This window comes from Urtica dioica, chromosome 7 (genome assembly GCF_054948205.1).
Source record: "Urtica dioica subsp. dioica isolate 48M chromosome 7, U.dioica_male_clone48M_v1_H2, whole genome shotgun sequence".
Lineage (NCBI taxonomy): Eukaryota > Viridiplantae > Streptophyta > Magnoliopsida > Rosales > Urticaceae > Urtica > Urtica dioica.
The window spans coordinates 36950762-36964405 of record NC_142762.1 but is presented as its reverse complement, the minus strand read 5'-3'; the positions used below and the strand labels follow the sequence as shown (position 1 = coordinate 36964405).

The following is a 13644-nucleotide window of genomic DNA, read 5'->3' as shown; positions in this document are numbered from 1 at the left end:
GATAATATTTCTCCTCACAACAATATACATATTAATTTCAAATAAAATAAAATAAAAAATTGAAAGTATCACTAATTATGGTTAATACTTACTAATGATGAACATGCACAATAAAAAATAACAACAAAAAAATAACAAAAATTGAATACGATGATCCTATGTCAGATCATATTTAACACCATATACATGTGTTTTTTGAATGTGTGGTTGATTTCGAATAGTGGAAGGACAAAAAAACACTTTATACTTGGAGCAATTATTTGACTTTTTTTAAAATACTCACAATGATTCATGGAGAGATCCGTGGAATCGCAACCCATTGATTATAAATTATTTAACTTTTTTCAATTCGTTTATTTTTAACCTCTTCATTTCCTATATTTGAGGAATGAATATATACAGATGGTTTTAAATGCTATATATGTGATTAGTCCAGTTGACTTTAATCCCTGAAGGTACGAAGGGCTTTCAAAGATGTGCGAATTTAGCTATCAAAGATGTTTATAATTGCAGTATTGATTTTTTTTCGGGCGTGATTTTGCTGGAGTGTTGGGTATATTCGGACTTCTCGATGATATTCTTGTTCTGCTGATATTCTTCCTTCACATTGCTACCGTTTATCGTTCTTTCCTCCATCGACTTCACGGTTCTTTCACAATCCAATTTCCTTTTAGTTGAGTGTTATTGTAGTGCTTAGTATTATTCACTCGAATAAGCACACTTTCCAAGTATATTAAAATTTGTCACTTACATTAAACAGAACAGAAGTGCAGTCTAATACTTAAACAAAGCAAATCACAACAAAAAAAACACTAAAACACTAAAACAAACCGACGACAACATTGTAGTCTCATTTTATATATACAAGTATACCACACAAAATCATGCCACAAATAAGAATCAATAAATCTATACACAGTGAATAAATCAAGACAATATTGATGAGTTCCTAGTACCAGGGTCTATGAACATGAGCAAGAAGAGCTGCCCCGATCCGCTGCGGAGATGTCTCAGCAAGTTCTCTTCCTTTGATTCCGTTTCCTCCGAGAAAGACTCCTCTCACGGCCAAATACACCGTGTGAGAAACCCTTTTGCAAATGGGGTCATTGGCTTGCAAGCTTTTTCCATCGTATTCGCCTATATATGCATCTTCCCGCGTAGCTTTTCCACTTACTTATCGTCCTCTATGGAGCTCATAATTGTTTTAACGATTTCTGATAAACCAGCATCTTCAACTGTGTCTACTAGGATAGATATGCGCTTTGTGCATCCTGATGTTCTTTCATCCATTTATTGTGGACACGCTATCAAGTTCTCACTGACGAGCATTTGACGAAGGATCGCATAAAAACTAGAATAAGCACAATCGCATTGCATAAGGAGGTAATTTCACGAATAGTATACATGCTATAAGCTTACCATGTAGAAAAGACAATATTCTTCTGAAGCTGATGTTGGACACCTCTTAGCCTAGCAAGATTGAGTTCAAGAGTCCCGGGAAGGAATTCCAAGCTCATCCCAACTACTTCACTAACTAGCTTTAGCAAATCTAGCCTAATCAACAGGAATATCTATTAATGAGATTCTTAGCCGAATTCGTGTTATTTCCATTAGAGAAATCGAGGGAATAGAACTTTAGCCCACTCAACCGACTTTATTGATTTTTTTGGAAATTTCTTGGAAAGCCAACCATTGGCTCTTCACTCCATCGGTCTGCACAACCATATTCAACAATTCAGCTTTATTTTCTTGTTCACACAACTTTTTGCCCTTAATGAGTCAGTTACCAGTTGTGTTGGTCGCAAAGAATATTCGTGAGCTTGTTTTTCCACCGACTAAGAAGCTGCATCCAGTTCAGAGAGTGATAGGTAGAGCCTCCGAGGAGATTTCATCACTTGTCACAGAAGAGAGTAAATTTGCGTGGCCGTGTCACTTATCCTCTGCCATTGCCTTCACTCTCGAAATCCATTCCTTCATGATTGGAAGGGAGGTCGGAGCATTACTGGAGATCCATGCCTGTTTGAGAAGGCATTTTTCAAGTACTCCAACCCCGCATTTCCCTTGATCAGTGGCTCTATCATTCTAAGATGAGCTTTGCTGATTTCTACCTTAAGTTTCTGTTTAGAGAATATGGGGTCAATTATAATAAAATGTAATGCTTCAACAATGAGAAATTCTACGAAAAGAGAATCACAGGAATCTATTCTAGAACAAAGTGTAGACCCTTAGTTATTGCGAGGGCACGCGAAGCTTTTGATTCATCTTCAACTTGAAGAATATCTCCAAGCTCTTTCAAAAACTTATTGTGGCTAGTCCTTATATCAATGTTGACTAGGTAAGCAAACTTTTATTTTGTAGACCTAAAAATTATCAAAATATCAAGACTAGACCCATTAGTTTAATAATATCCGAAATTGGAATTTTGGACACTTTTCAAACAAAAATGCCCCTAAAAGTCCATATATATATATATATATATATATATATATATATATATATATATATATATATAAAGCATCGGATTTTGGCGAATTTCATCGGATTTTGGCAGAGATCTTGGGCTGAACATGAGCCAGAAGAGCTGCCCCCAATCCGCCGCAGAGATGTCTAAGCAAGTTCTCTTCCTTTGATTTCGTTTCCTCCGAGAAAGACTCTTCTCGCGGCCAAATACACCGTGTGAGAAACCCTTTTGAAAATGGGGTCATTGGCTTGCAGGCTTTTTCCATCATATTCGCCTATATATGCATCTTCTCGCGTAGCTTTTCCACGTACTTATTGTCCTCTATGGAGCTTATAATTGTTTCAAAAGATTTCTGATAAACCAACATCTACTAGGAAAGAGAGGCGCTTTGTGCATCCTGATGTTCTTTCATCCATTTCTTGTGGACACGTTATCAAGTTCTCTCTGACGAGCATTTGACGAAGGATCGCATAAAAACTTGAATAAGCACAATCGCATTGCATAAGGAGGTAATTTCACAAATGGTGTACATGCTATAAGCTTACCATGTAGAAACAACAATATTCTTCTGAAGCTGATGTTGGACACCTCTTAGCCTAGCAAGATTGAGTTCAAGAGCCCCGTGAAGGAATTCCAAGCTCAGCCCAACTACTTCACTAACTAGCTTTAGCAACTCAAGCCTAATCAACATGAATATCTAATAATGGAAGTCTTAGCGAATTCATGTTAGTTCAATAGACAAATCGAGGGAATACAATTTTAGCCCGCTCAACCGACTTTATTGATTCGTTTGGAAATTTCCTGGAAAGCTAATCATTGGTTCTTCTCTCCATCGATCTGCACAACCATATTCAAGAATTCAACTTTAGTTTCTTGTTCACACAACTTTTTGCCCTTAACGAGTCAGTTACCAACTGTGTTGGTCGAAAAGAATATCCGTGAGCTCGTTTTGCCACCGACTAAGAAGTTGCATCCAGTTCGGAGAGTGATGGGTAGAGCCTCCAAGGAGATTTCATCACTTGTCACAGAAGAGAGCAAATTTGCGTGGTCGTGTCACTCATCCTCTGCCATTGCCTTCACTCTCGAAATCCATTCCCTCATGATTGGAAGGGAGGTCGGAGCATTACTGGGAGATCTATGCATTTTTCAAGTACTCCAACTCCGCATTTCCCTTGATCAGTGGTTTCATCATTCTAAGACGAGCTTTGCTGATTTCCACCTTAAGTTTCTGTTTAGAGAATATGGGGTCAATTATAAGAAAATGTAATGCTTAAGCAATGAGAAATTCTACCAAAAGAGAATCACCTAAATCTGTTTTAGAACAAAGCGTAGACCCTTAGTTATTGTAAGGGCACGCGAAGCTTTTGATTCATCTTCAGCTTGAAGATTATCTCCCAACTCTTTCAAAAACTTATTGTGGCTAGTCCTTATATCAATGCTGACTAGGTAAGCAAAATTTCATTTTGTACACCTAAAAATTATCAAAATATCAAGACTAGACCCATTAGTTTAATAATATCCGAAATTAGAATTTTGGACACTTTACAAACAAAAATGCCCCTGAAAGTCTATATATATATAATATATATATAAAGCATTGGATTTCATCGGATTATATCGGATTTTGGCGGATTTCATCGGATTTTGGAGGAGATCTTGGGCTGAAGGTCGTCGAAAAAATCCGATGAATCTCATCGGAGATCATCGCATTTTATCGGATTCCGATGAAATCCGATGAGATTCATCGGATTTTTTCAAGTCTTTTTTAGAAACTCTAACAATGGAACCTTCCCAAAAACGATACGAAATTCCCTAAATCGAACCTTGTGATGAAGAGGGAGAGAGAGATGAAGAGGGTTTGAAATGAGAGAGGAAAAAGAGTTATTTGAATTTCAGGGGCATTTTTGTCTGAAAAGTGTCCAAAAATTCAATTTTAGATATTATTAAACTAATGAATCTAGTATTAGTATTGATATTTTGATAATTTTTAAGTCTACAAAATGAAATTTCTCTATTGTAAAGACCATTAAGGACAATTTTGTAATAAATAGAAAAAATTGTGGTGGTGGAGAATAAATTCCAAAAGATGAGATAAATGTGTCGTGGGTATTTCTGAGGCCGTGGCAAATATATAATGACTCAAATGAGCAAATAAGGATTTTTACTCATTAAAATTCCCTCAAATCAATCGTCCCTTTTTATTGGCGTTAAGTTAACACAACATTTATTTATTTATTTTCGCAAACCTAATCACAGGAACACGGATTTTGGCTTCGAAGAAAGTGATGGAATCAGAGAAAATGTGTATCGTTGTTTGTCCCGTATTTGAGGCCAAATACAGCTACTACGTTTACATGGTTGATGTTTCAGAAGAAGACGGGGTAGCTGAATGGCCTGAAATTGCCTCGGTACGGATTGACCGCTATGCTCCAGTTGATATGGCCTTCACCGTCAGCGACTCCACTCTTTACATGTTCGGTGGTATCGCCAACAACAGTTATCAAACCGAAGCATTTGCTTATCCTCTGTTGTTCGGCTCTTGCACCACCATCGAGCCCTTCGAAGCCGGTGTGCAACCCATATCGCCCATGCACTCGCTCAAGTGCGAACCTCGTGCGGTGACGATGGATGGAAAAATCTGCGTGTTCTTATTAAACCCTAGCTACGAGAGAGAGAACCAGAGGATTCGAGATTGGATCGAGAAGATGAAAAAGAAGAATGAATTTCATTAATTGAAAAGGAAGTACAACTGATACTTAAATAGTAGCGCATAACTAATTTTCCGACTAAAAAGAACAAAACAAACAAATGAAAACAATACACGTGTCCGCGTACAGTGTAAAGCAAAAGAAAACCGAGATTAATAAAACGACACCGTATAACAATAAATCCTCAAATCCTCAATACTCCCCCTCAAGCGAATACATCCTTGAGATGAAGCTTGGACAAGGACAAACGTAGTTGTGGAGAGGATAACGGCTTCGTAAACATATCAGCTAATTGAGGCTGAGACCTGACCGGCAAGAGCTTAAAAGTTCCTTCATTCACATGATCTCTGACAAAGTGCAAATCAATCTCCAAATGCTTTGTCCGCTCATGAAAAGAAGGATTCTCAGCAATATGAATAGCCGACTTGTTGTCACAATACAACACTGACTTAGGTGAAGCTTCAATTTGGAAATCTCTAAGCAGTTGATGCAGCCATATAATCTCGCTTGTAGCTGAAGCCATCGCCCTATACTCAGCCTCTGCAGAAGAGCGAGCCACCGTTGACTGTTTCTTAGCTTTCCAAGAGACCAAAGAATCTCTAATGAACATACAAAATCCTGTAACTGATCTCCGAGTGTCCTTGCATGTTCCCCAATCAGCATCCACAAAACCTCTCAATTGTGTTGAAGACTGAGAGGAGTAGAACAGACCAAGCCCTGGATTGGCTTTGATATATCTGAGCAAATGATGTGCAGCTCGAAGATGTTCATCAGTTGGAGCGTGAAGGAACTGACTCAAGGCATGCACGACAAAAGTAATATACGGTCTTGTAATGGTTAGGTATAAGAGTCGACCAACCAGACTTCTATAATGCTTTGAATCTGGCAAAGGAATGCCATTCTCAGCAATTAGAACATTCCTTGTATCCATCGGAGTATGCAGTGGCTTTGACTCTATGAACCCATAGTCTTCAAGTAACTGCAAGGGCTATCAGCATTTTCACTGTTACCAGTTTGGCAACTGGAGAAAATGTGTTGATAAAGTCTACTCCTTCTTTCTGGTTGTAGCCCTTAGCGACCAGTCTTGCTTTGTGTCTTGCAAGAGAACCATCGGCATTGAACTTGTTGGTGTAAATCCAACGACAACCAATAGCTTTCTTGTGTGCAGGCAATGGAACTATGGTCCAGGTGTTGTTGTCCTTCATCGCTTGAAGTTCCTCATTCATGGCATTCCTCCAATGTGCATGTGAAGCTGCTTGATGGTAAAACTTTGGTTCCGGACATGTTGAGACTGCCAAACAAAAAGCCAAATATGAAGGAGATAACTGATCATATGTTATAACCTTAGATATGTGATGAGGTGATGTTAGTTTGCCACCTGATTGAGTGATGGTAACACCACAGTGATAATCTTGTAAATATGTAGGTGGTTGTTTAACCCTTTGTGGTCTCATAGGAGCCAATTTGGTAGCAGGTGGACTCCTATGTGATGGACTGTGATGTGGTTGATCAGTGATAGTATCATCCTGGTCCAGTCCTCTATCATTATCTTCCAGTCCTTCATTATTATCACCAAGATCATCATCACCTTCATTATCTTCTGTGTGACTAATGGCAGGTTCACTGTGATCGTCTGCATTATCATACTCAATAGAAGGATTATAGACAGGACTAATGGAAGGTAAAACAAGATCAGGAAATGGATCAAATTGCTGGTCTTGTTCAGAGAGATTATGAAAGGGAAAAACATTTTCATGAAAGATAACATCACGAGAGATGAAAACACTTCTGGTTTTAATATCAAGCAAACGATAACCTTTGTAATCCGGAGGATAACCAATGAACACACATTGCCTTGCTCTAGGGGCAAACTTGGTTCTATGGTTTTTCAAAGTGGAAGCAAAAGCTAAACAACCAAACACACGCAGGAAATCATAGTTGACAGGGTGATTGTACAGCAATTCATAAGGAGTTTTATTATCTAACAAGGGAGTAGGAGTCCTATTGATGAGGAAAACAGAAGTCAAAACACAATCAGACCAAAAATCAGCAGGTAACTTGGATTGAAAATAAAGAGCACGAGAGACATTTAATAAATGTTGGTGCTTCCTTTCTACCACAGAATTCTGCTGAGGAGTCTCAATACAGGAATATTGGTGAAAAATTCCTTGTTTTGCAAAGTACTGTTCAAAGACCAATTCCTTTGCATTGTCAGACCTGAAATGTTTAATCTTGGCAGAAAATTGGTTATCAATCAAGGCACAAAAACGAGGCAAAATGATGTGAACATCTGATTTATTCCTCAACAAGAATATCCAACAGAATCTTGTACAATCATCAACAAGGGTAAGGAAAAATCTGTGGCCATTTCTAGAGATAACAGAATAGGGCCCCCAGATATCACAATGAACTAAATCAAAAGGCTTATCACAACGTTTATTATGAGAAACAAAAGGAAGCCTCTTCTGTTTAGCTTAAGGACAAACATAACAAGGTTCATTTCTGTCAGATGAAGAAAAAAGAAGTTTGTTCTTGATAGTATCAAGACATTTGTAGGAGAGATGACCAAGACGTCTATGCCACACTTGATCAGACACTTTGTTGATGAAGGCAATGGTATGGCTTTGATCAGTGAGAACATAGAGGTCTTGGTGATTTTCACCCCTGCCAATCGTCTTCTTGTGATACATATCCTGTATGGTGAAACCATGATCAGTAAAACAAACAGATAAATGAGTCTTGCTAGTCAAAGAACTGATGGATATAAGGTTGAATCTGAAACTAGGAACAAGAAGAACATCTCTTAGAATGAGATTATTGTTGATGCGGATATCACCATGAAAATGCACCGGGATAGAAGTATGGTTTGGTAGAGTGACATTGGAATTCTGTAAAGGCTTAAGGCTCATAAAAACTGAATGATCAGAACAAATATGTTTAGTAGCACCAGTATCAAGAATCCACATCTTGTGATATTTGTCAGAAGAAATTTGAGAACAACTGTGACAAAGATAACCTGGTGTGTAAGATGTCATGTTGACTTCTCCTGACTTAGACTGGGGCGTTGCCGAAGAGGTGAGCCTGGTTGAGAGAAGATTGATGAGCTGATGGCATTGGTCGCTTGAAAAACCTTCCATTGCCTTTGCTGCTTCATTCACGCTGTCATTCACTTGAACACCTTCAACCGAATTGGCTTGGCCTCTGACTCGTGGTTTGTACCCTGGTGGATAGCCGTGAAGCTTGTAACACTTGTCAGCGGTGTGTCCAATCATCTTACAGTGAGTGCAGGTAGGTTTCTCCTTCTTGTTGTTGAACTTCTTCTGGTCTTGGGCAACATTCATCGCCATGGTGCTTGATTGATCAAGATTTCCAACCATTTCTGTTTGGATTGACCTTTGCTTTTCCTCCTGAGTGATAAGTGCAAAGACTTTGTTGATTGGTGGAATAGGGTCCATTAGAAGAACTTGACCTCTTGCTTGAGCGTAATTCTCATTTAGCCCCATGAGAAATTGCATGACATATTCTGAGTGCAAGAAAGCCGCCAATTCTTTTGCTCCTCCACATTTGCATTCGCATTTGCAGCATGGTCTGAAATTACTCAGTTCTTCCCAAACAGATTTCAGTTTCGTGTAGTACAGGCCAACTGACTTCTGATCCTGAAGGCAATGTACAAATTCCCTTCGCAACTCAAAGATTCTCGGCGCATTGCTCTGAGAAAACCTTTCTTCCAGATCTTTCCATATTTCCATCGCTGTATCTGCAAACAACAAGCTTGATGAAATTTCTTTCGATACACAATTGAGAATCCATGAGAGGACAATCTTGTTGTTGCGATTCCACTGTTGATGAGCCTTCACTTCTTCCGGCGGTGGTCTGACGAGTGATCCGTCTATGAATCCGATCTTGTTCTTCACATCCAGCGCTATCTTCATCGATCTACTCCAAGAGATGTAGTTATCTCCAGTAAGAGCTTGTGATACGAGAACTGAGCTGGTAGTGTCAGAATGGTGGAGATAGTACGGATCTAAAAGATCGTCATCCATAGACCTATGAGGTACTTTCTTGGAATCTTCTCCAGTCGGCGTTGTTCTTTCGGACTCCATGAGAGCAGATCTTCAAAGAAAACTTGTGACCGATAATGGAGACGATCGTAGCTTGGATTGTCTGACTAATACGCGAATAGCTCTGATACCATATTAAACCCTAGCTACGAGAGAGAGAACCAGAGGATTCGAGATTGGATCGAGAAGATGAAAAAGAAGAATGAATTTCATTAATTGAAAAGGAAGTACAACTGATACTTAAATAGTAGCGCATAACTACTTTTCCGACTAAAAAGAACAAAACAAACAAATGAAAACAATACACGTGTCCGTGTACAGTGTAAAGCAAAAGAAAACCGAGATTAATAAAACGACACCGTATAACAATAAATCCTCAAATCCTCAATAGTTCTCCACCAAGATACAGCGCGACGCGTTGAATTTCGAGCTGTATAATCCCAAAACCGATGAATGGTTGACAATGCCCAATCCTCCGATCGTCACCCCTTCCTCGATCATTGATCTGACCTACTATTACACCGTGGGTTCGCAGCTGGTTATACGCGTCACGGACAGGGGTGTGGTAGTTTTACGTGGCAAGACTCGCACGCTCAAGAGCAGCGCGTACTCCTTCGATATTGGATCATTCGAGTGGCGCTCCTGCGATTTTCCTTCTCTCGGTGATGGGATCGGCCTTCCGTCCATCTGCGTCGAAGACCGCGGCTTGCTGATCTCGACGCGCTTGGAAATCTCCGACGCCGAGACGAAGGCCGAGGCACGAGTGGCATGGGAATTCTTCGATCAATGCGGGAAGGGTGAGAAAGAGTTTTATGGCGTTGAGCGTGATATCGTCGGATTGCGGAACAAGAAAAAGGAGGAGAGGCTGAAGGTGTGCGTGGTCGGAGTTGGAGGGCCTCCGATCACTGTTTATGATTCTCCCGAGCCCGAGCTCGACCCCGTTCCTCTTCTCGCCATTGATTTGGTATTGGTCGGTGCTGAAACCACCCTCACTGTCCTTAAATCACACGTCTTTCACTTGGATCCCACTATCTACACTTACGAGAGTCGCGTTCTCGGTGTTTTTCCTATCTAGTCTCATCGTCTAGCTTGCTTACTTTGCCTGTTTCTTGGGCTTGTCTGAGTGCCAAGCTTTAACATCTATATTGCTTGTAATTATGGAGAGTTTAGTTATGCTTTTTCATTTTGCCGAATTCAGTAGCAATTGATAGACCATCGGTAAACAAATATTTGACTGCAAGGCCAATTTTCACAAGGAAAGGTGCAGAACTGAGATCTTAAAAATCTATGGGTTTGAGAAATTCTGGATAAGCAATATCATTAGTTACTCTTCCAGATTTTAATTTAACTTGTTTTTACCCTTTTGAGTTCCTTCGTAGACTACATGTCTTGGCGGGAGGGTTCTGTGTACTTGAACCCTATACTGATTCAGAAGAGGGTGGTAGAGTCAGAGGAGGGAACTGATGATGATGATGATGATGAGTCCTCACAATAATACCAGATCTTACTTCTTGTGACATCACTTGTAAAATGTTTTGTAATTTATATACATGTAGCCCGTTTAAGCCTGATTATATTTATTTTCCCTTAGAAACTTTTGTGTTTCCTTTATTTTAATCTCAAGGATCTGCCACAAGCGTAGGAGGCTTATTCTCGTTTTGGTTGCTCTAGTCTGGTGTAGATTTTAACAGGTTAGATGGCACAAAGATCGAGAATGAGATTAAGGTCGAATCTATGTCCGAGTCGAATAAACACTCATTATGCAACATGGATTGTTCGATTGAGGCCTCAGTAGATTCATCAATTCCTAAGTCAGGTGTATCCAGACGTGTTAGTGCAATCGGACTGGTAACAAAGTTGAGGTGCGTTTTGTTCATTCTATACTGGATTCCGTTCGTCTCCAAAAACTTACTACAAAGTGAAAACTGGTTAACCGTATAAGCTGATTTGCCACACAAATTTTTCTTTGGCTATGTGCTAAGTTGTTTGGCTTGGTCAAGCCTATTGGATTATTTTCTTAACTTTGGAAAAAATAGGGACCTTTTTCCACAAAGGCGGCGCGAACGAAGTTGACAACCCCACTTAACTTTTTGAAGGAGTAGCGAAACTGAATCGCACACGACCTGCGAAATGTAGAAATCCGAGGCTCGCCCAGAGTTACTCAGAGCCTGGTGAAGGGCAGAGAATCGTTAAAAAAAAAAAAAAAAAAAAGACGAGTCTCAGATCAGCAATACATAGCACCAATATGTATTTGTGTAAGCGATGCATACTCGAAGAAGTGCAGGAAGTCACAGTGCAGCGAATGGCCACAGGAAGACAATTTACGGCCCGAGGAATGATGTGAGAAGCCGAGCTCCAGAAATTTTCCAAATGACAGACCACGAGCGGGACTGGAGATCAGCACTCTTTTTGTAGACTTTGCTGTCCCATTTTCGTCTTTACACTTTCCACACCGACCCCACATTCATATTTTCCCATCTGCTTCCCCGGGTAAGCACTTACCACTGGGAAGATGTTTCACTTTTATGGTCAGCTGCTTCTTATGATGCGCATAATAGTATAAATGAGCTTCTGGAAGGTCGCTACAAACACCACATTCAGTTTTCTGCATTGCACCGTCTCTATCAGTGATAAAGCTTCAAACATGTATCAAGTATTTACCCAAAAAGCATATTGAATAATGACTACAAACCTTATCGAGTAAGTTCTCCTGGAGGAATTTTCGGAAAGGGACCTCAAAATTCTTGTAAAACATAATGAGCAATTACAGTTTAGCTAGATCTTTTTCCACTTAACTATGTGTACTTCTTGGGATATCTTCGTCATGTTGAGTCCCACGTTGTTCTCCAACATCACCCAGTATTCTTTTTCTTTGTGAAGGAAAACGTGTAGTTTGTTTCATAGAGTCTTATATATTTCTTTTATTTCATTTACTTCAATTGTCTTGTTCACTAGCTCTATTGGAACTTACATGTTTCTAGAGCAATTTTTTTTAGTGGAACAATTGATTATTTAGGCATATATATGACCAAAAACTTGTATCAACTATCAGCTGAATGCAATATATACCATTTTTGGTTCTGAAGTATAATTATGAATCGTCGACTTATCATATTCTGTCTAAATCACACAGCACACAACTTCTCCTGTTGCTCACTCTCGAAGGGGAATCATCAAAGCCATTTGAAATTGAAATATCAACTTTTGGTGACTCGGTTTCACTAATATCATCCCCATAGCAGAGAGAATGGGTGCTCCCGGAATCAGAAGTGGCAGGTTGATGATCACCTAACAACATATTTTCGGCTTCCCTCAACGTGACACCTGTTACTCCAGTCTCTGAATCGTCGAAAACATTGCCTTCTGATCTACGAGGAAAGAAGTTTCGAGGAAATAACTGCACATTGTACCACACATTTGACTCTCTTCAACTCTTCACTGTGCAATCCTTTCAGCAAAATCTGGTATCCAATTATACAGAACTTAGTCACTTTGCATCAAATGTTAGGAAGTAAACATGACCCGAATAGTTAACAAGCACCTTTTGCAGGACTAAAAGGGAAAAATCGAAGAACAGTAATATACTACATATAGGCAATTAATAAACAGGAATATCTGTCATAACAAAATAAATTTCTGCAGTAGATAGGAAAGCAAAATTGGACTCTTCTTACCACTAGCAAACATAGGAGTCGAGGGGAAGGAAATCGATTTAAAATCTGAAGTTATCATGTTTAAAGAACCTTGTCCACATAAAACTAATAGGGTGTAGTATATAATGGAGAGGAATCTAAGAAATCTGAAATGGCTGTCCACAGAAAATTAGATAAAATATTCTTTAGACTTCATAATCCACAGTCCAAAAGAGTCGCCAAATCAGTTTTAGTTCAGTTTCCATTGTTCTTAACAGTCTGTTCACTTTATTATCTAATTTATTGATTCTTCACCTTCTCTGGTTTGTGTTTCTCTACATTCATTCAGATGTCAACTCTTCAGTTTTCCCATTAGAATAAGGAATACATTAGCTATGCTAGAAAGATATCAAGAGAAGATCCATTAGGGAAAAAGATCCTTTAAAGAAGGATGTAGAGTCTAAAGCAAAAATAAGTCCATGCCCAATCATCAACGCTTAGGGTTCAAGCAAAAAAACACAAACTAAATGAAACTGGTCAATAATTCATGGACTTACTTATGAAACCAGAAGAATGATATAAATATAAAATAAAATAATAACTAACCGTGCAACCCATCAGTGTAGGACATCCCTCAATAAACATCAGAGTTTTCCTGGGCTTCTTTCCTCCCTCAACGGCGAGTTCCTCGACAAATCTTTCAAAGTAAAAAGCATCGCACAGCTTAAGCTTTTGGACTTGCCAAAGAATCTGATGACAGAATAAGCGAACCAGTACAACGA

General features: G+C 39.3%; 1 protein-coding gene, 1 long non-coding RNA gene and 1 pseudogene across 2 annotated transcripts; all 3 read right to left on the bottom strand.

Moving 5' to 3' along the window:
• Nucleotides 1-5374: 5374 nt before the first annotated feature.
• LOC149391222 (secreted RxLR effector protein 161 pseudogene) lies at nt 5375-6100 on the bottom strand (annotated as a pseudogene).
• Nucleotides 6101-6140: 40 nt separating this feature from the next.
• On the bottom strand, nt 6141-9212 carry LOC149391221 (uncharacterized). The gene is made up of 5 exons (XM_089619959.1): nt 8186-9212; nt 7968-8083; nt 7736-7862; nt 7287-7386; nt 6141-7170 (listed from the first exon to the last, which is right to left on the bottom strand). Exons 1-5 carry the CDS (start codon nt 9210-9212, stop codon nt 6141-6143), a joined length of 2400 nt encoding a protein of 799 aa, XP_089476085.1.
• Nucleotides 9213-10958: 1746 nt separating this feature from the next.
• Nucleotides 10959-11988, bottom strand: LOC149391220 (uncharacterized). Its single transcript, XR_016300311.1, has 3 exons — nt 11923-11988; nt 11501-11835; nt 10959-11398 (listed from the first exon to the last, which is right to left on the bottom strand). It is a non-coding gene; the product is annotated as an uncharacterized LOC149391220 (long non-coding RNA).
• Nucleotides 11989-13644: the final 1656 nt, after the last annotated feature.